The sequence below is a fragment of the Lagopus muta genome, chromosome 4 (assembly GCF_023343835.1).
Source record: "Lagopus muta isolate bLagMut1 chromosome 4, bLagMut1 primary, whole genome shotgun sequence".
NCBI lineage: Eukaryota > Metazoa > Chordata > Aves > Galliformes > Phasianidae > Lagopus > Lagopus muta.
Window position 1 is genome coordinate 48,567,121 of NC_064436.1, and position 20,674 is coordinate 48,587,794.

General features: G+C 40.7%; 2 protein-coding genes across 6 annotated transcripts in view; one reads left to right on the top strand and one right to left on the bottom strand.

Annotated features, from left to right (window-relative positions):
* ATP8A1 (ATPase phospholipid transporting 8A1) overlaps positions 1-5,840 on the top strand; it is a 94,914-nt gene extending 89,074 nt beyond the window's left edge. For all 5 annotated transcript variants that reach the window (XM_048941329.1, XM_048941330.1, XM_048941328.1 and 2 more), the window contains 2 exons: positions 564-655; positions 1,299-5,840. In XM_048941329.1, the coding sequence (XP_048797286.1) occupies positions 564-655; positions 1,299-1,396 (190 nt within the window). In that variant the 3' untranslated portion in view covers positions 1,397-5,840. The remainder of the gene's footprint in view (positions 1-563; positions 656-1,298) is intronic.
* A 2,718-nt stretch (positions 5,841-8,558) lies between these two features.
* Positions 8,559-11,119, bottom strand: SHISA3 (shisa family member 3). The gene is made up of 2 exons (XM_048942089.1): positions 10,837-11,119; positions 8,559-10,459 (listed from the first exon to the last, which is right to left on the bottom strand). Exons 1-2 carry the CDS (start codon positions 11,117-11,119, stop codon positions 10,017-10,019), a joined length of 726 nt encoding a protein of 241 aa, XP_048798046.1. The 3' UTR covers positions 8,559-10,016.
* Positions 11,120-20,674: the final 9,555 nt, after the last annotated feature.

Sequence of the window (20,674 nt, forward strand, 5' to 3'; positions counted from 1 at the left end):
AGATCTAATTCACAGTGAATATCAAATTTAGAGCAAGAAATTAGCGTTCTTATTACAATTTTTTTTAATATAGTCTGTGCATCTTCAATATGCTATCAAAAATAACGTGTAACTGGTGTAACTCTCCCTCCATCTTCTTTCATATCATATCCCCTCTAGGATACTGTTTGAGTAGAAACTGAACCCTTCTTTCTGTAAGAAATGTTGCCTGGCACTAACCAACCCATGCTGCCTCTAGAAAGCCAGTGCCTTCCCTTTACACCACATGTTTCTAAAGGAGTCACATTCAAATATTTACAGTGTTGTTCATTTATTTGTATTGTCAGTGCTTCAAGACAGATGTTTTGCATGTACTGCAAGAAATAAGAAACAATACCAAGGATCTAGACTTCATAATCTGCCCTTGCACAGGCTCTTAATCATCTGTTTAACGATTAATTCAGGCACAAATAGTAAACAAAAAATGAACATTTTTCTTTTAATAATTAATTCATCTTTAACAGACTCAAAGGATGAAGGAGATACAATAACTAGGAAGTAAACTTTTTCTGCTTTCTTCCTAGCTTAACTGAAAGAGCCCAACTACTGAAGAATGTTTTTAAGAAGAACCATGTGAACCTGTATCGCTCTGATTCTCTGCAGCAAAACTTGCTTCGTAAGTATCAAAAAAAAAAAACAAAAAAAAAAAACAACCCTAATATCCATTATAGCATATTTGTTGCTTTTTTTTGTAGTAAAGATGTAGATGCAGTGTCCTAATACTTGTTGCAGCTGCCTTTATTACATCTAGCATGCATCTTTAAAATTTGTGCCTCCATTTTGTATTACAGGACTGGATAAAACTCATTTTTAACATCTCATCATTATCTTTAATAAATGAATTAGTTAATATGTGTTCTTGAATTACAAGGAAATCTTAATTTTTTTAGCTTTAAGCATCTTTACACTGCTTTAATTCAGTCTGTCTAAAAAAAAGGAAGACATACAGAATGTAATTATCAGATACTGTGTTTGTAAGAACTGACAATGTATGTGACCATATTCATGTTTGAAGGTAAACTCAGTACACCATATACATTGCCTGTGGTTAGGATACTATTCATTCCTAAGATTTTACACAGAGCTCTTCGCTTCCATATGACTGCAAAATTATCTAAGAATGGTGTAGGTTTTCTCCCTACACTCTGCACCTTCATTGGCCTTTAATAAGTTGCTTTCGTTAAAGCTTTAAAATACTGAGGAATATGCAAAATGTGATTAAAAACTTAATTGGTTCCTGTTTTGTTTTGTATCTGCAGACGGCTACGCTTTCTCTCAAGATGAAAATGGAATTGTTTCCCAATCTGAAGTAATACGAGCTTATGATACCACAAAACAAAGGCCTGAGGAATGGTGAAAGAACACACTTCAATATTCAGGCCTTATAAATTGCTTTTGTGAGACAGACTACTAGATCTTTGCTGGGAGCTGCGACCATAGCCCAATTATCAGCAATTTTAAGATCTGTGATGGTCTTATTCCATACAGTTTGGATTTGTGTATTCAGTAGACATAAGCACTGTGCAACTATACTGTAAACACGACATCTCTAAATTTTTTTACCGGGTATTCGCTTAGCCTTTGTAAACAGATTGGAATTTACCTTATATCTTGCCAGCTTGCTTATTTTACAATGAAATTGAATCAATACTGGTTATATACTTGGAAGGTAATGGTCAGATTGCTAAACATACTTTACATTGACAGACCATTAGCACCTGTGAAGGTTTTTAAGTGGCAATGTATTTAAATACAGTTGATAACAAGCCTTCGATTTCAACAAGTGCTGAAAAAATAGTATCTTAATGGTGTTCACTCACCTTCTTTAAGAAAGATTTTGAGTCAAAGATGTTTATAGTTGTTTGTGTCAAACTAGCCTAAAAACGCTTGCCAAAGAAGTTCCATAAATTTTTTCTGTTGTCAGAAATACTTTGAAAGGAAATGAACTCCAGTCCTGATCTCAGAACTGCATGCTTGAGTCTTTGCACTTGCAGAGAAGGATTTCAGTGCAGCGCATCTAATGTGAGTGGCCTTGATGGCATTTGCTTTCAAAAGTGCAAGTATTGCACCCATGGCCTTATAGAATTTTTTCCCTTATTTTCATTTAGTAGTGCATATGTTGAAAATGGCTGCCACCTTGTAAAATTGAGTACACATTTTGTTCAAACTGTAAAGAATTGCACTGCCTTACTTCCCCTATCAAACCTTAATTATTTTTGCGATTTCATCTGATAGTCGTATCTGCTTATACAGTAGGTTCAGTGGCAAGTTTGTTAATTTATTTTTAAAAATTAGTCACATTTTCAATCTTTTTATACTAAAATAATGCATACATTGAAATACAGAGCAAAGCATGCCCTGCAGTAGTGTGTGGCATGTACTGTTTTATTTGTGCTGAAGCTACTTCCTATAAAGATCTGAAATAACATTTCAGCAGTCTCTTTCAAAAACACTGATCACGCAAAATACCTATACGTGCACCTTTAATTAAAAGCAGAGAGGAAGTGACTGCAGAGAAAGATACACTTATGGTTTTTATTTAAAAGGATAATAAAAAATTTTTAAAAAGATGGAAGGGAAGGGGAGTTAAATTAAAAGTCTCGTAGTAAGAATATGGTGATAATAGTGTTTTTAGGTAGTTGTAGTTGATATTTCTCAGCCTGCCTCTCAGTGGCCATCAGGATTCAAACAATAAAAAGCTTTTTTAACTTTCAGAGTTTAGTTAAATCTTGTAGCTTTTCTGATTTTAAATGACATCATAATTACATCTAGAATACATTTTTCCATAGAAACAGGCACTTTTGTTTTTAATTAAATTTCAGTGCATTGTACAGAACTGATACTTTTTTCCCTTGAATGGAGATCAGCTAAAAGGAAAAGCAGAACAATGACATCCTTAATGATCTGCTAGATTAAGAATTTCCTCTTGCTCTCCAGTTCAGCCAGTTTCAACTTACAAGCAACAGGCCATATATTTGCATCTCTTCTCTCCTGTCTTCAGTAAGTTTTAGAAAATCTTATAATATCACTTACTGGAGGTGATTTCATCTGTCTGCCTTTCACCTGACACTTAACATGTAACTTCATTGCACTGTTCAGTTTCCTTGTGCTCCGTTCTAAAAGAAGCTTACAAATACAAAAGAGAACCCCAATAACAAAAACGATACGAAAGTACATATTTCAGAAGGCGTATCAGTGGAAGGCAGTCTGCATTTCATATGCATGTTATGCAGTGTCTTCCTCCCATTTTCTCAGAGTGATCTCTAAACAGAAGAGAAAACAAGACACAGGGACAAAGGGGACGTATCCCACTAGAAACAGTACTGCCAGTCAGTCATGCAGACAAGAACTGCCTTCAGAAAAGCCATTTCAGGCAGAGATAAATAGATGGATCAATATGGGAGGGGCAAATCACTTGACCTGAGGCAGGAAGAAAAAATTTGGGGGCATGGCCCTTTCCTGAAACGGGGATCCCTCTTTTCTGTCACCAAATGGACAATGGCCAACTTGAAAACATTTCTGAAATTAACCATGATACTGTTTTTCTTTTATAAATGTCCCAGTCCATCCATTCTTTCATTCTAACTTTTATGATTTTTCTGCTCTGGGTGGTTTATTTACGGGTTTTGCAGAAATTACATGAGCACTATAAATTTGTTGTGATATATTGTGATAGTTATTCTTCATATTTAAAATAAAGTGTTGCCCCAGTGTAGAAGCTTGTTGAAAATGACACACAGCATAACCCCCATTTATCTGTATTTAAAAAGTAACTGAAACAGCTCTAAATTAGACTGTAATTTAAGTTTTTTAAGAGTCTTGTCACTGTTTCATATTTACATCTTTACAGAATTCAAATTTCACAAAGTATGTTTTTCACTTTATTGTAGTGTTTTTCTTTTTTCTCTATACTTTTCCCACGTGCTGCATCTTATGTATTGTCTGAAATTAGTGGTAGGAAGATTCTGCTTTGTAGAGTCAGTAAAAAGAAAATGTGACAATTCTAACCATGTTTGTTTTTTTTTTTTACATTTGTGTACAACTGCATTCTAAAATATGAGATCAACCTACCTATGTGTGCCCACTTTTTAAATCAGATCAAGAATACAAGATGCACTTTATTTTCCTGTTAAGTACACAGTAATGTGGTCTGTTATCGTCTGATTTGTTCATCCTGTCTTTGTTAATGTAAGGGGATTGTGCAGATGTTTGTTTGAAGAAAAAAGAGTGTGGGTAAAAATGGTTGTAACAGTGCACTTGTTCTCACCGTTTAACAATTCAAATTTGTATTAAATACAGAATTCATGTGGAATTTTCCATCTGCTTCATGTGTGCTGGGTAATTACAAGTTAGTATTATACATTTACATTGGAAAGTTGGAGCAGTGCCACTTCAAAATCAGATATCTTATATAAAAACTGTTGCTTAATTATTTTTAAATATATATACATAGATATATAAGTGATTCAAAAGAGTAACTGGAAACAATTTTAACAAACTTATTGCTAACTTGTATTTGGAAACTTTTCTTGCCAGTTCCTAATTTTACACTTATTTTTGCAAGGCAGTTTCAACAGATTTATACTTGATCATCATTCTATTTGTATAAAAAAGATAAAATATTTTGAAACAATAAGAGATGAAAATTCCTATATGCCCACATCCATTCATAAAATCCCCTGTATCACAGAGATGCGTATAAAGTGTCTTAAGGCTTTTCGTTACATTTAAACCCATCTTGAATGAGTAGTGATTTGGAACATGTGTTAAATTTAAGGAGAGAAGTTATTTTCCTGTTTTCTTCTGTGTTGTGTAAAAGCACTTGTAGTTCTGATGAATTTGTCATTTTGTCTGCATGAAGTGATATTTTTTCAGTGTTCTGAGGCAATGCATGGTGGTTGCTCTGCCCTCATTTTTACTGCCTTCGTTAAAAGTCTCCTCATAGTATAGCCAGAAGCTAGCGCTGTGTAAGCAAATGGGTTTGTCGTTTCCATTTTCTTGGTACTGAATGTTTTCACTGGTAGCAAACTCAACAAATGAGTGGCTCCTTCGCCCCCCACCCTCGCTCCCCCAGTTTGTTCGCTGTTAACCAATAGATCTTCATTAAACAAAGGAATATTTTAGCATTCCAAACCTGGTTCCTGCTTATGCAAGCCGTTACTCACATAAGCTTCAATTGGGCTGCTCGTAAGTATGAGGGCTGCTCAGCTGAGTAACGGCGTGCAGAGTTGGGCACGTAGGAGGGTTGGTACTTTTGGAGGATTGCTTAAATGAAAGCATTTCCCTAAATAGTGATTTGTAATTGCAAAGCTGTGACCAGAATAAGTTTGGGGTTTTTTTTTAAGTTATGTTTTATTGTGTTTCTTCACTGTAGAACTGAAGCCATAAATGCACTGATATTGCTTTTTAATACTTAACTTAATTTTCCATTAAGATTTTCAGTGTTTGATATGTATGAACTGCTGCAGAAAGTGGTCGCTGTGTACAAGCAAAATCTGCATTCGAGGCAAAGTGAGGTTTTACAGCCCCACTGAGCCATTACTGCTGAAACTGTTGTGGAAACTATGAAGCTGCATGAACGAAGACTTCTTGAATCGGTGTTTATGGTAGTTTCTCAGGTTTCGTTTTAACTGGATGTTAAATGCACTGTGTTTTATAGTTATTCTCTTTTAGTAACACATTTGGTTCTATGCAGTGTTACATGTCATTTAGCATTTGGTGAATGTGCATGTTTTGAACTGCAAATTTTAAATGTTTTGTCTTTTAATTGTTAAAAAATAATAAACTTTGCCATTAATGAAGATGTTTTATTGAAATGAATGGTTGCAAATGTGAGGGATTACTTTCAAAGAAAAAAAACTATCTCCATCAGTCTCGTTTTTTTATTCTTCTGAAATGGGACATATCAGAAATGGCATTTCACAAGCATCAGAGATCACTTATGTTACTGTAAGAAGTTGAAAAAATATAAAAACGTAGTTTCTTTTTTAAGGAGTTATTTTCAGCTGTCTTACTTGGCTCTCATGTGAAGTCCAGAAAGAGTTTTGAACAAACAAAAAGAATATACTAGTCAGCAATGTAATGATTTGCAGCCGAGCCCTAAGGTAGTTCTGGTGGTGTTGCCCTATTTGGAAAGAAGTATGCAGAACAGAAATGGCAAAGCAGGAATAAGGGAATCTTGCTTCATTTTTCAGGTAACAGTGGTAAGTACCGCATCCTTTGACCTCAATAGTGGCAGATGCTTCTTCACGCTAACAGTGTCCACTGAATAAAAATCAGTTCAGCCACACCTGATTGTGTTTTGGGTGAAGATAGGTGACTGATTCTTTTTTGATGTTAGGCAATTGATTTGTCTTGTAGATTCTGTATTCTGTTAGGATCGATAGCAGATACATCTTCTATGCTTTTTCATGATGCCCTCCCAAACGGTAAAGCTGCTTTAAAGCAATTCCATGTCCTCTGTTATGCTGACAGTCATAACAGCATTGAAATTACTCAGGTTACAATCCAGGTTATAGCAATACAGGTTCCTTTTCAAGACCTAACTCTCTTCTTTTATGGGAAATGTTAGTCATAAGCAAAATCATTTCACTCAGCTGACGTATTACAGACCTGAATCCGTCATAAGTCAGGTGAAGAGAAAGAAGAGAGGCATTTCTTCCTAGCTCTGCTAGTAAAGACAGCATATCATGGAATTGCAGCCTCAGCATAATTGCAAATGAAGAACTTTGCCTGGATGTTGCAGAACAGCAGACCGTTCAGAAGCAGTTCTGTTCAGAGCAGCCTGCACAGCCCACATGGCTGCATGCAGAAAAGCTGCACCAAGGGCTGGCTCTAATTCTTTAATGCTACTGTCAACCCTTATGCTAATAGTAGCAGCAAAATAATTTTGAAATTGTCATACATCATTTTATTATACTCCAGGAGCATTAGCCCATCAGCATACCTAGCCATTTGCTATACTGCATACCTCGCTTCAAATAAAATCCTTCGGAAATTCCTGCGAGCACACGTAGTGCTTTCCTTTGCACACTGGAGGTCTGATATGTTTTGGAGACGTGTGTGGAAGAAACCCTTCATACAGGAAAACAAAACAAAGGGTTGATCTAATTCATTCAAAATAAGTGGTGATGGTAATCAAGTACTGCCTAAATATTTTCTTCAGGACAACATCTTGCCCTTCAAACTGCTTCATTAGTCATTAAAATTGTTGACCAAAGTGCCATTTGTGTTCTGTCTGCAGGTTTTAAAAGAATGGATACTTTCTGTAAATCACAGCAGTATCTCTGCCATTGGGTCCTTCTTGATTAGAAGAAAATTCAGCACTCTAACTCAGAGCCCAAATCCAATTGTGCCGGAAATGACCAGCGTAGGCAATGACTGCTTCAACCCTTGGGTTTGTGTTCTGTCAACATCTCTTCCTCTCTTTTGCACTATATGCCTCACTATCAGTATCCTTACTTTAACAGTTACTCACCGTTCTTGGTCAGCCTGTTTGCACGATGCCATCCCCACCGCACCTGGTGTCATCGTTCCCAAAAATCCTTGAGGAGCTTGGCACACCATACACTTTGAGGCCTGATTCAATGAAGCTGTTCCTGTGTATTACTTTTCTAGCATTTTATGAGGCCAAGCTCAGAATCATAGGTGGAAGCGAATAAGCTCAGGCAGCATTTCCCGATGAGGCTGAATTTCACATACACGTCAAACCTTACAGCCTCTACCTAGGCTGAATAAACCTCCCTATCTGAAAGACTGTCATCAAGCATAGCAAAAATCAGCCCCTGTGTTAATACATGAGTAGATGTTACTTCAGAGCCTGCTGCAGCTGTTCTGGAGCCTGTCCTTTCATGTACACTGATAAATGCTAATAGGCGATAACTGTGCCAAACTCCCAGTCACTCACGCATGGCACATCTTTGAGGGAAATGCCAAATTTCAGCTTGCTGTCACCTTTGTCAGTGGTTATGATGCCTACTCAATGTTTGAAGGAAATAAAATTGTTCTTTTCTAGCCAAAATGGATCACATTAATGTTTCTGCCTGCGAGATCTCTTTTGCTAGAATTTACTGCAAGATAAATATTTCTACCACCTGAAGATGTATTACATATTAGCAAACCACACTGAAGTTGATACAGTTCAGTATTTATTTCTGCTATATGTTGCTATATGCTGTAGAGCACATACACTGTTATGTCTTGGTTCCAACAGTCAAATCAAATCCTACTACGTAAAGTGTTGCTCTATGGAACATGAGTTGTCTTTTCCTTAGAAATTTCATGGATTGTAATGTTGATTATGCAACAAAAATCATTATTAAAGGTGATATTTTCAGAACTATTTTTCTTTATAAATGCAAAGAAACATTGTTAGATCTCTGCTAAGAAAAAAGCCTACTATTCAGTTGTTGAGAAAGAACCATTAACTCTTGGTATCTCTTCAAAAACAAAGATTTGCCACAGTTCAGACCAGAGGTGCTGTGAATCTCATAAACACTGATATGCTGATGGCTGTTGTACAGGCCAGCTGCACCACCCTAATCTGATCCCACACATGGAGTTTGGGACTTACTGAAAAGGGAAATTCAGCCTCTGACACTGCAGAATCTTCTGTGTGATATGAATGCATTTGTCACAAAATGAACTATAAAGGAGGCCCTTCAATAACTGCCCATTTTTCTCATGCTCTTCTCTTGGCTTGCTGCGTGTGTTTGATTTAGATGCCTTTTTTTTCTTCTTCCATTTGGTTTGTTGATTTACTTGGATGAAGGAATGTAGGGGGCAAACAAAACATGTTCCTGTGGCTGTTTCAGATTAAAATACCCAACTAATCAGTGTCGTTTTCAACCACATTACATTTTGAGGTGCATATACAAGATATCAATTAGTCTATTAGCTGGAGAGAATCTTACATCATATCAAGTCTGCACAACAGGTGCACAGCTAAAGATGTAAAGCATTTACAAATGCAAAATAGTGTTTTTGACAGGAAAATAAGCAGAATAGTTTCACTGCCAAAGTGAAGATGCGTTCATGGAGTAGTGTATGCGCAGAGACACAGTTGACACCAGATTTCCACCACTGTTTATTGATAAACTGTTGGTGTGACTACTAAATAATTAGTGCTGTCAATGCTGTAAATACATCTTAAATTACAAGCTTTACATTTATACATGGCTAATTTTACAAATAGAACTTCGGGATCAGTTCATCCAATGTATGCATGGCACTGAGCAAAAGGCCACCAATAAATATTTCCCTCTAAAAAACGCCTCAGTGCAGCACCAGCTCTGGGATTGCATGCCAAGGAGTTATGTGGAAATATTAGCAAACACGTTCTGTTCTTCTAGCATAGGATTATTTGGCTGCTCGGGACCAGTATGTTTTCAGCTAGCCTAAATCGTGCTATTTTATTTTAGTTAAGTTCACCAGTATAAATATGCAACGTAAGTTAAGTTACATTTTCTGTATGTTTAGAAACCAGGGCCTTCAATATCTTAATACATACCTTCTCACATTGCCCGTGGGAGCAGGCAGCTGAGTTACGGTCTGCAGAGCTCTAGTTTAGTACTGTTACCTCTCTGTTACTTATTGCTGCTGGATAAAACTATGCTGGTTATTGGAGCCCTGGAGCGCGGCCACTGCTTGTTAGCAAAGTTAATATCATTTATGGTTAAAACATCACTTACAGCGCCTTGAGCTGGGTAACCTTGTCCCAAAAATGGTTTTCTAGTTGTATCTCAATGTGCTCTGCACAAATCAGATCAAACCATCGGAGCAGTTGGTTATTAAGGCAGCTAAGATCGGAATACTTCACAAAACATCTGTAGCTGTAATCCAGGTTGGGGGAAGCACTCAGGACTGTTCCGAGGCCTTGCGCTTCTCAATGGCAACTCACCCACAGGTCTGCCTCCATCAGAGCAGAGCACCAAGCACCGTAGTCAGTCCTCACGCTCCCAAAGACCGTGACGCACCGCTCAGCTCTGCGCGAGGTCGGCACAGCCCTTCCCACCCAGGGCCGGCTCAGGGTAACCCAGGTACGGCGGTGCCTGCAGGAAGCCTGGCGGTGACCCCAGGTGTGCGCTGTGGGCTGCGGGAAAGCAGCCGGCCGAGTATGGGGGTGGTGGTGACGGCAGCAAGCAGCCCGGCTCTGTGCGGGCCAGGGAAAAGCGGCGCAGGGAGCCGCTCGCTGAGCTGGAGCTGGTGGCCGTGCTAGATGGTCGGGATGGGGCCCGGCAGCTGGACGAGGGCAGGATCATGGGCAGAGTCTCGGTCTGGTAGCTCCGGAGGGAGAAGCGGATGGGCTGGGATGGCTGCTTGGGCCTGAGGCACGTGCAGCAGTAAACAGCCACCAGGGAGCCCACGATGATGAAGGCGATAAATATTGATCCGACGATGAGGAACGGCACATAGATGGGTTCTGGCAAGGAAAGAAAAGGAAAAGCTATGTTAGTCAGGGGAAATACCCATTCTCTGGCTTAGAAATTAACCCCACAGAGTTCCCAAAGCCCCACGCCGCTGTTTTCATCCTGGTGGGCACTGAGTATCGCAGGAGATGGAACCTCTGACCTCTCTCATCGGAGCTAAATTAAAAGTCTGTTCCCCACAGTTGTGGGTCAAAGCTCCATACTGCTGACAGCTCTCTCACCAACGCACGACAGAAGCTCCGTACACCGCGTCCGCATCACCGCATCGCCACCGCACGCTTCGTGCGGGCTCCCCCAGTCTCGCTCTCCTCTTTCCCCCTCACCCCTCCGGAGCTCGCGGCTGCGCCGCCCCGCGTGCCGCGACACTCACGGGCGCTGACCGCCGGCTCCGGAGGCTCCCGATGGTTGGTGCAGCCGCCCTGCTCCAACCGCGCCTCGGCGGCCGCGCAACAGTAACGCAGCGCGCAGGAGCCGCAGCAGATGGTGGCGGCCGCAGTGTCGAAGCCCTCTGGGCACTGGAAGCCGTCGTGGTAGCCGCCCTGCCCGTCCACCCAGCCGTGGCAGTACTCTCCGCCGCCGCGCTGCCCGCCGCCGCCGCCCAGCAGCCCCAGCAGGAGGCAGCGCAGCAGCAGCAGCCGCCGCCGCCCCGCCATCGCCCCGCGCTGCCCGCCCGCCCCGGCGGGGCACGCAGGGGGCGGCCCCGGGTGCGGAACCGCGTTCGGGGGCTGCCCCCTCCGCCCGACCCCGCCGCGCCGCCGCCCCGCGGGAGGAGCCGCCCCCGCCGCACGGCCCCGCGCTCACCTGCCGCCCCGCACGGTCCCGCACGGCCCCGCGCCCTCGGGGGGGCTCTGAGGTGTCGGCCGAGGCTCGCTCGGCTCTGAGCGAACCGGCGGCACTCCTCCCAAGGCAGGAGGCTTGGCGGCAGAGCCTTGAGGGACTCGGAAAACGAGCGAGCGTGAGATTTTGCGCTAGGTCTCTGCTTTTTAACTCGCTTCCTCTCCTGGATACGTGGTACGCGCACACGGACCCGCAGGAGATGTACTGCACCTCTGGGAGAGTGGGGCTGGGCACAAGGACGCGGCCGTTTCGTGGCTGTCTGAGCCTTTCTCCGCCGACAGCATAACAGCGACTCGGCCAGCATCACGAAAACCACAGAAGGAGCTGCTTATCAGTTTATTCTGGGGGAAATAATCTTCGAAATGGACCGAGTAGATTTTGGGCTTTTGGTTTGAGCAGGGAAACATCTCTCCGAGTGGTGCATCCTAGGTGTGCCACCCACAGAGATGCGCCTCCGACATTGGAGCGCTGGAGCACAGGGTTCGGTTTTGCGTCCCTCGGGGCTGTGCCTTCTGACCACCCCGGGCTCAGCCCTCAAGGAAAATATTTCAGTCTGTTTTCCCTTAACCGGGCCGTTCTCTCGGGTTCCTCTCCCTCTGACTTTTTTTTTTTTTTCCTCTCATTTTGATTTCTCTAAATATTACAGGGGAGGAGGAACAAATACAGATTAAAAATCGTGTAAGGCAAAATTTTCCTCGTCCGTTTAACATGCGGAGCCGGTGTTCCCTGCTCCCCCTGGCGGGACCAACGACCGACCGCACTGGGAGCAGTCTTCCAGGCGGCTGGTGAGCATCCTCAGCTGCAGTTCAGGGTCATGGCGATGCCACAAGTGCCTCATTTAGACGCGTGGGGCTGGGTGATGTCCCTGCGAGGTACCCACGGTGCTTTGCGTGCTGTTTATTTTGAGCTGAAGGCTCGCAGCTCGCAGGTAATGTACCGCCACCAATTCTGGGTGAAAAGTGCTGATTTTAACAGCCCGTGTGACTATCGCTCTCATTGCTGTTGTTGTTTATAAAGCTTAGTATTAAAACTAATGAAGGAAAGATCAGGAGAGATCTGCCTATAAAAGGCAGAAAAGATAATAATATCTTAAACTACCTAAAATTACCTAGCAAGCTTCTCTCACTGTCCCCAGAGCTAACTCACAGGGAGAGCTCATTACAGCACTATTTCAGTGCGAGATCAAACTTAAATTACTTCTGCAAGCATTGCAGCCATATCTGCAGTAATTAGTCCACTTCCACCAAACTAACAGCTTGTAAAAAGCTGTAAAAAACTCCTTACACAGATTCACAGCTCCTACCAATGATCTCACCATTCTTGGGGTTCTGGTTTTGTTGTTTGGTCCTTTTTCTGTTTTCACTATTATGCAGCCATTGGCTGCAGCTGCAGGCCCTGGCACTTGGCATTTTTTATGCTTTATAACTGGGCTGTAAGTACTCTAGAGCAGGATGTGGCCACTTACAGTCGCAATGAATGAACCTTTTGAATCAGGTAGTTACAGATCTGAGGGAAAAAAAATGAAACTTGAGCTAGCTTAGCCCAATGGCAGACCAAATAAATAAGATGAACCATGACACCAATGCTACATGGCTCACTTCAGGAGCAGGTTGTCGGGTTAGGGGTGTACAGGTATGTACAGGTATGAGCACATAGCAGTAAAGTTGGCAGCACAGCTGGTAGACGAGCTGGATTCAGACCTCAGAAATCATTATTCTTTCTCCCCATGGAAGCAAGAGCAGCATCTGCTTTCTGCTTCAGCATCCATAGGCAGACAGAGTTGCTGGGAGGAGAGCAGCAAGGACAGATGTCTACAAGAGATAAGAATGGTGACCTTAAGGGAGATGCAATAACGCTTCCTTCATTTTCATCAGCTAAGTATTACATTTGTACATTCAAGAAGACAAGAGCAAGAAACTACCAATGCAATTTTTTTTCCCAAAATACATAGTGTCAAACAGGAAAGCAGAGTTTTAATCTTAAATTGTTATGATTGTTACAAAACTAAAGTATCAGAGTTGGTAATAAGTGTAAATAAATCTCCCAGTGGATTGGTTAAAGAGTTGTGACATCACACTCCCTCCATGAACGCTTCTTCCCAACAAATCTCTCCTTGGGCCAGGCCTCATTCACAGGACCTCACTCAGGTAGAGAAGTAACTGTACAGCTAACTGTATCCCTTGTTAAGGGAGATTTATGACCACACATCTTCCTCAGACTGCGTGGCTGGAAGAACTGATAGCAAACACCTGGTTCAACAGCTGATTATAACTGAGCATGTGCCTACAAACCAGCTGTGAGTCAGTCTTCTTACCCCATAAATAGTGGTGGTCCAGGGGCCTGGGAGCCCTCTGTGTGCTCCTGCATAGCAGCTGTCTGTGTGATAGTCTTCCTTGAGTGGGGGCACTTGTCAAGATTATACAGATTCAGAGATCTCTTACACCTTGATATCAAGATACCTTGCTCTTACAGAACTTTGGTAGGTGACTAATTGTTTGTTTTAAGCTTTCTTAGTTTTGCTAAGTTTATGTCTTGAACTGATTGTGTGCATGTGATTAGATATGAGCTATGGAGCAAATATGGGACTTGGGGTGGATCCAGCCATATTCAAGCTCCTTACCTCTATGGTTCAAGCTGAGAAAAGAAGGGTGTCCTCTCTGAGCCTTATGATCAAATGGGAGGGTGCTGAATGAATGTGTCTGACTCTGCCTTCTATACAGTAGATAATAAGTATATTCAACCATTATAAATCTTGTTAAATCACTGTCTTATTTACAATTAAGCTTCATGAAATCTATTTTATATCAGAAGGAAGTTCTTCTGCCTTACTACTTAAATTACATAGTGTAATAATATTATTATATATCACTCTTGTGTAATAAGAGTACCCTAAGCCATAAAGTAAGATTTACCCTTCACAGAAATATGGGGGAACAATTCTGTAAGATGCAAACACCTTTCTCCAGTAGTTTGTTTTTAACATGTAGAAGTTCTACACAAGCCGCTCACTTACAGCCCACTTGTGACAAATTCTTTTTACCTTAAAGAGTAATTCCTGTAGCATTAAACTTCTCCCCGACCATTTGGTCAGACACCAATTACGTGATTTTATTAAGTATTTTAATAGTAATAACAGAAAATTAAAAATGATTCTTTTATTGGTGTTAAAAATTGTATTCTGAGCATTATAAAGCCACTTCCCACTGCTAGAAAGCAGGGATGAGTCTTGCAGCTTAGAGTGTGGATGTGTTTCCTTGGTCCCACTGGCTCCAAATCTGTTCCATCGGGCTACATTTCACCATCTGGAGGCTGCTTCTTCAGTTTTCTATTAATATAAATGCATGTCTGTACAAGATGGTTAGGCTTTGTTCATTCATTGTATTCATTCTGTCTTTAGTATGGCTTCTTAACACTTCCTATATACAGTGGTTTTACCCGAATACATAAAATAGCCCATGTCTGAAAATACTAGGATGTGATGTGTTAGATCTGTGTTCATGATAATCCAGGCAGTGAATGGAGGTAAGCTAACAGGCTGAGAACTAAATTCATTATTCTAGCTGGAAGAGAGGCATGCAGAAGGAATATTTGTGGTTTCTGATCTGACGTGTGTAGCACTGAGCTTTACCCAAACAAAATTGATGTGCAGGAAAGGAGTCTTAGGGAGTCCAATATGTCAGAGTTCTAAGCTGTGGCTCAGTAATAACTGAGGACTAGCTTTAACTCAAGTCTGAGAGCAGGCACACTAATACTCTATCCAAAATACTTTGCTGGTAGATTTTTTTTTTTTGACAGCAGCCAAACACTGAGCAGATGTCTCAGTCAAAATGCTCTCTTCCTGAAATAATACAGTCAACTAAAGGTCCTGGAGAGTGACTAAGCTGAAGCCTAGGTTTGCCTTTCTAAACCAAACTACACTGTATTGATGGGCACTGCACTTCATTGCCTCTGTTGCACACTTGCTTAATTTAAGGTCTCTTTGTTTCTTATTGACCTTGAGTAGGAGGATGTCTTTGAGTGTGGAACGAGTATAGACTGCATATAGGAGGCCTAAAGGACTAAATCTGTGAAGAACTATGCGTAGATTCATGAAATATTTCAGTGAGCACATTACTTATTTTGGAGAGCAGTAATATTGACTTAAAATATTTAGCTTTTGAATTTCACTCGAAATATTTGCATAGGCTGAATGCAGTCGTGTTTGGGGAATTACTAGCTTTACTTCTAAGTATTACTTGTTATTCTTACATATAACAGCCTGAGGAAATTTTTTCTCCTTATCTGCATTTCAGTCTCTTTGCTCAGATTTCTTCTGGGATCTGACCTACAAAAATCAACAGGATTTATGATACTTTGCAGTTTACAGCAAGCACTTAACACATACTCCTATTTCAGATAAAAACTAATAATGTTCAAATATAGTCTTGGATGTTGTCTTTGCTGTTCACTGAGTAGTTTTCCAGCAAATGTCAAAGAAAGATGCTAAGAGAAGAACTGTGCTCTGCCATCCACAGTATTGGCTGAGAGTACTGCATGAGACACCTTGATGAAATAAACTGGTAACAGTTGCAGAAAGCAAAAGTAGACAGGGTGACAACTACAGCTTCTGCTTGTGCCTTTAGGACTGGAGTTGTCCTTTGGCAATCCACGGTGCTCAGCAGAGCATCTTCTCAGGATTTAGCTGCTGAGGTGTTTGCTACTGGATGGTGAAGAACTGAGCACGTTGCACTGTTTGGTACTTTATTTTCTTATTTACTTCTTTTCAGACTGATTGTTCTTTTCCTGCACTAAGAAGTTGGGCTTTAGACTAAAAGCTAGGTGGAACAAGGATTGGCATCAGTATGTGCTAAGATGCAGCCTAGCACAGCCAAATCCAGCAGCAGGTTTTGGTAGTTTACTCGCATCTAATATTTAACAGCACCAATAATAAATAGTAGCCTCAGCCTTAAAGCATTGTTCATCTGGTCACAGAAATCAGTCCTAAATGAGTTGAATGTCCTAAATGAGTCCTGCTAACTGATCTCTCAGAAGTGAAGTAAGTATTACCACACAGGCAGCCTACAGTCCCTTGTATTTCCCACCTTTGGCTCCTTCCAGTGACCTTATCTTGGTTGGGATTAATGATGAATTATGAGGAACTTCCTTTGGCTATCTTTAGACTTTTTGGCTCAGTGTCCTAGAAATTTCTTCAGTACAAGATTGTTGATGTCAGTCTCAATGATCATTTGTAATCGGCTTAATTCAATTGTCTGGTTTCTAACTTTCAGCAGTGTAGTCTAAACATTTCCAAGGTTCAGATAAACTGCTTTAACTAAAAATGTTATGATTTTGATACTGACTTGGCGTCTTCCTGGCATAGTGTAATGATTTCATTCTTCCATCACTTTGATTAATAGAGCTATTGCAAATCCTACTATTTAGGGTACCAAGGAGTGAAAAAGCTGTACAACATGTAGGTTAACTTAGGTAAGAGTTATAAAGTCCTGTTTCTGTGAAAAGCTAATTGATCTGAAACTGCTTCATTCTTTAACATGCAGTATGGTTAATCACTGTTACACCAAGTGCTTAAGAGTTCAGACTAAGCATCAAGAAACTTTTCTGCAAAACTCTCTGCTAGTGAATTGTGAGGTCTTTGCCCTGAAGAGCTGTCTGTTACCCTAAATATGGGCAGTTCTCTTGTCACCAGCCAGTCACCAGGTGCTCTCAGCAGTGCACTCTGAACCACATGTTCAGACTTCATAAGCTTGTTCCCACACCCTCCAACAAATATGCTCTGGGAGTTACAGTTGTGTTTTGGGTGATCACAGTCTGGCGTAGTTAAAATGGAAATACTCAGCTTCATTATTAGTAATGCAGCTCATTTTATCCTGCCAGTTTGTAATCAAAGTTGCATTTGAGTTTTTCAGACTCAGCCCAGTGCCCTCTTGTAAACAAACCAAGCAGATTTTATCAGTGGCATCAGCAGGGACATTTTAAAAGTTCTGTTAAAACTAAGACATTTAAACAATTATCTGTCTTGAAAATAATTTTAAAAGCCTTCGGATTTTGCAGTTTTTTAATGGTATCTCAGATTCCTACACCGAATTTACTGCAGCTGTTATTTTTGTTATTATTGATATTATTGTTGATATTATTATTTCTTTTCTGGGATTACATATGTGGATTTGCTGTTGCACATTGATCAGCAGTCATAAAATAGAGTTAATATCTTAATAAACATTTCAGGTTTAAGCAAAGAATGTTGCAGTGTATTCCCATTGCTCAGGGATGAAATTAGGTGCATTCAGTTTTCTTTTGTAGATGATTCTCTCTCCCCCTATAGGTCTGGGACACCAAAAACAGTCTTTGTGTGTAAAACTTAAGGCTATTATCTTGTTATTATATGGGAAGTCTGCATTGCCACCAGTTGTCCTGGCTAACTTCATGATGAGAAGGGGGATGAACTGTTAAATCTTGTCTTTACTGAAGTACTTACACCCCCATGCGTAGACAAGCCATAAATAGAGGATTGTTTTGTCTGTTGGATACAACCATGATTGCTCTGGAAATTACAAATGTAATATGAACAAATGTGCTCAAATGTGGATGTTTACATAAAGATCATGAAGTTGCAAGTTCTGACTTGGCAAAAAGTGAAAAGTTACAGGAAGGAAGACATAGAGATCACTTTCCTTTTGTATTTATTTCCAATTGGAGAGGTAGAATGTTCACTGATGATAGATTTAAAATGAAAAGTCTCCTTAGTCATGATACTTGCTTTTCTTTTACTCATTCAGATGTTGACTTGAATGTTGTAGAGTTCAGGATCCATACTCCAAGGTAACTTTGGAGTCAGACTGATCTTGTTCAGATAATCTGTCCTCAAACAGAAGATAAACTTTCATGGGTGTCAGATGATTTTTCTCCTGGCTAACTTCTTGTGATACTGTAATATTACCGTTGGGGACAGTTAGAGGATAGGCTTTGGTATCAATGTCTGAATATTTCCTAAATCTCATTGACTAGCTCAGCAGTGCAATGAAATGTTATGTGACGGCTGTGCAGCTTTTTCTACAAAGAGCATTTTCTGCCCTATGGAGATTTCTGCAGAACAGAACAAGTTATCTAAGATTTAAGTGATTTATAAACTTCCCTTTTGTTGTAGTTCTTGGGAATTTAGTGTCCATTTTGTAAATAGCATCATTCTCTATGTAAAACCTGACACTTACTACTGTAATTTCTCAACCCAATCCCAGTTTAACATCAGTAACATTAAAAGAGAGTCATTTACGAAGTGATTCAAATTGGGCAGTTCCAACTACCTGTGCGCCTCCAGCCCTGCACTCTCCTCTGAGACTTGGGATAGACAAAGCCCACATTGTTATGGTTGTTTCTAATGTGAAAATTATTCTTGTAATGTGCAACCGGGGCATGCAAGCTTTCTTTGCTCTGTCATACATTGTATGTAAAGGCCATTCATGTTCAAGGCATTAGAGTTGGTTTCTCAAGTTAATATATAATTTAGCCACCTAAACTATTCTCCAGCAATACAGACATCTCTTTGTAGAAAAGGCTCCACTGCTGGAGCGTAGTCCAAGCATGAGCTGGGCAGAAGTACAGCACTACTGGCCAAAGTGGTGCAATCTACTGGTCTGGGATTTTGCTATCAGGTGGTTCTGTGTGCACTTGCAGTCATCATGCTTCCATTGAATCTGTACTCTGATCATCATTATAAAGGTGCTCAGAGACATGGCCAATAGGCTGGTCAGAGCTGCAGTACAGTCTGTTTACCTCTCCAGACCTTCTTTGAGTTCTCTCAGCAGTGCCTGGGTTTGGTGAAGTTAATGAGAAGGTCCCTGCAGAGCTGGATGGGCTCCACACTGGGGACCCCAAGCAGGTGTGTTTTGGGAAGATGTTCTTCTTTGACTGCCTGCCCTCTGGGGCCAGCTGGGAAGATTTTGAGGTATGTTTCTGGCATTTGCATGCTGTTTTATGTGTAGTGTCATGGTTTTGTGTGTGAAGATTTTTGTTCTCTTGCTTGCCTTTATGAACTTGAATTTATTCTTTTTTATGCAGTAAGTACATTAAACTTTAAATTATATTTTGGCTTGTCTTTGAAATGAAAATCCTATATGAATTAAATTGAAAATATTCCTTGGGCAGTTCAATGTTTACTTTTTTCTTCTAATTACATTAGCTAGAGGCATAATTCTGGATTTGTAGGTGTTTGGATAACTTAATTTAAAATAGCAAAGCAGACTAGACTACATAGTAGAAACTTAGGCCAAATTATTCTGGTTGTGACATATGTGATACATAATGCTGTGTAATTAGATATTAAAGAGGTTGCTGTGCAGCAGGATGTTCTATGAAAATGGGACAAATGTTTTTTAAATGTACCACTGGAAACCAGACAGATGGTAACCTATATCCCCAAGGAGGATAGTTGAATTCCACTAAGTTTTTTTTTTTTTTTAATATGGATTTGAACTGTAGTGAATGGGAAAGAAGGGATTTTTTTATTATAGCTTAGCTCTCCATTAGTCAATGTTTGGCTGAATGTGCAGTGGATGCTTCTATGATTCTTAGTCTGGACAGTAATGTCTTCTGGGAATTTGTTCTTTCTCAAGCAACAGCAGAGCAGATGGTGACAGAGCAGGTCTAGCTATAAATCATGGAGGCAGAATACTTGAAGCAAGCTGATCTAGAGGAGCAAAATAGAACCTGGGAGATAATTGTTACACAAATACAGAGCATGTCCTGCTATCTTTATTAATGATGGAAACAGTACTTAAAGACTGCACATTTTCGTGTAGCCAAGACTGCTAAAGCCCCATTTAGTTCTTTATTTTTTAGTGAATACCTTTTGGGACCGAATCTTTTTCAGGGCATGTGTGGTATATACCCATGATTTTTTTTTTTTTAAATCTTTTGTTGACCGCACAACAAAAAAATACCTGACTGTCTTAAACTGCAGCAAGCCTTTAGAGTCTAATCAGTTGACTTCAGTCATGGTGACTTCACAGTCACAGACTTCTGTGACTTCAGAGGATACGGGTCTGAAACCAGAACTTACTTGTCCCTGGTGCATTCATAAGTAAAAAGGCAGACACTTACAAATGTTCTATGAAGCATAAAGAAGCGGTGATTCCAAGAAACATCACATTAGTGGACTTATTTCTGCTTGTTAGAGGTTGGATTGTGGTGGTCCCTGTGCTAGCTACCAAGGAGATAGCACCAACCCTTGCCTTTGCTGGGAGCTGCTGCTACATTGCCATCCTGACAGTGATCTAATCCTGGGGATCATGGGTCCCTTCCTCCGTGTGCCTCTTCTCTGCTCACTCCATCACCTAATCTGCATGACAACTCCTCCTCTGTCAGGTCTGTGGCCA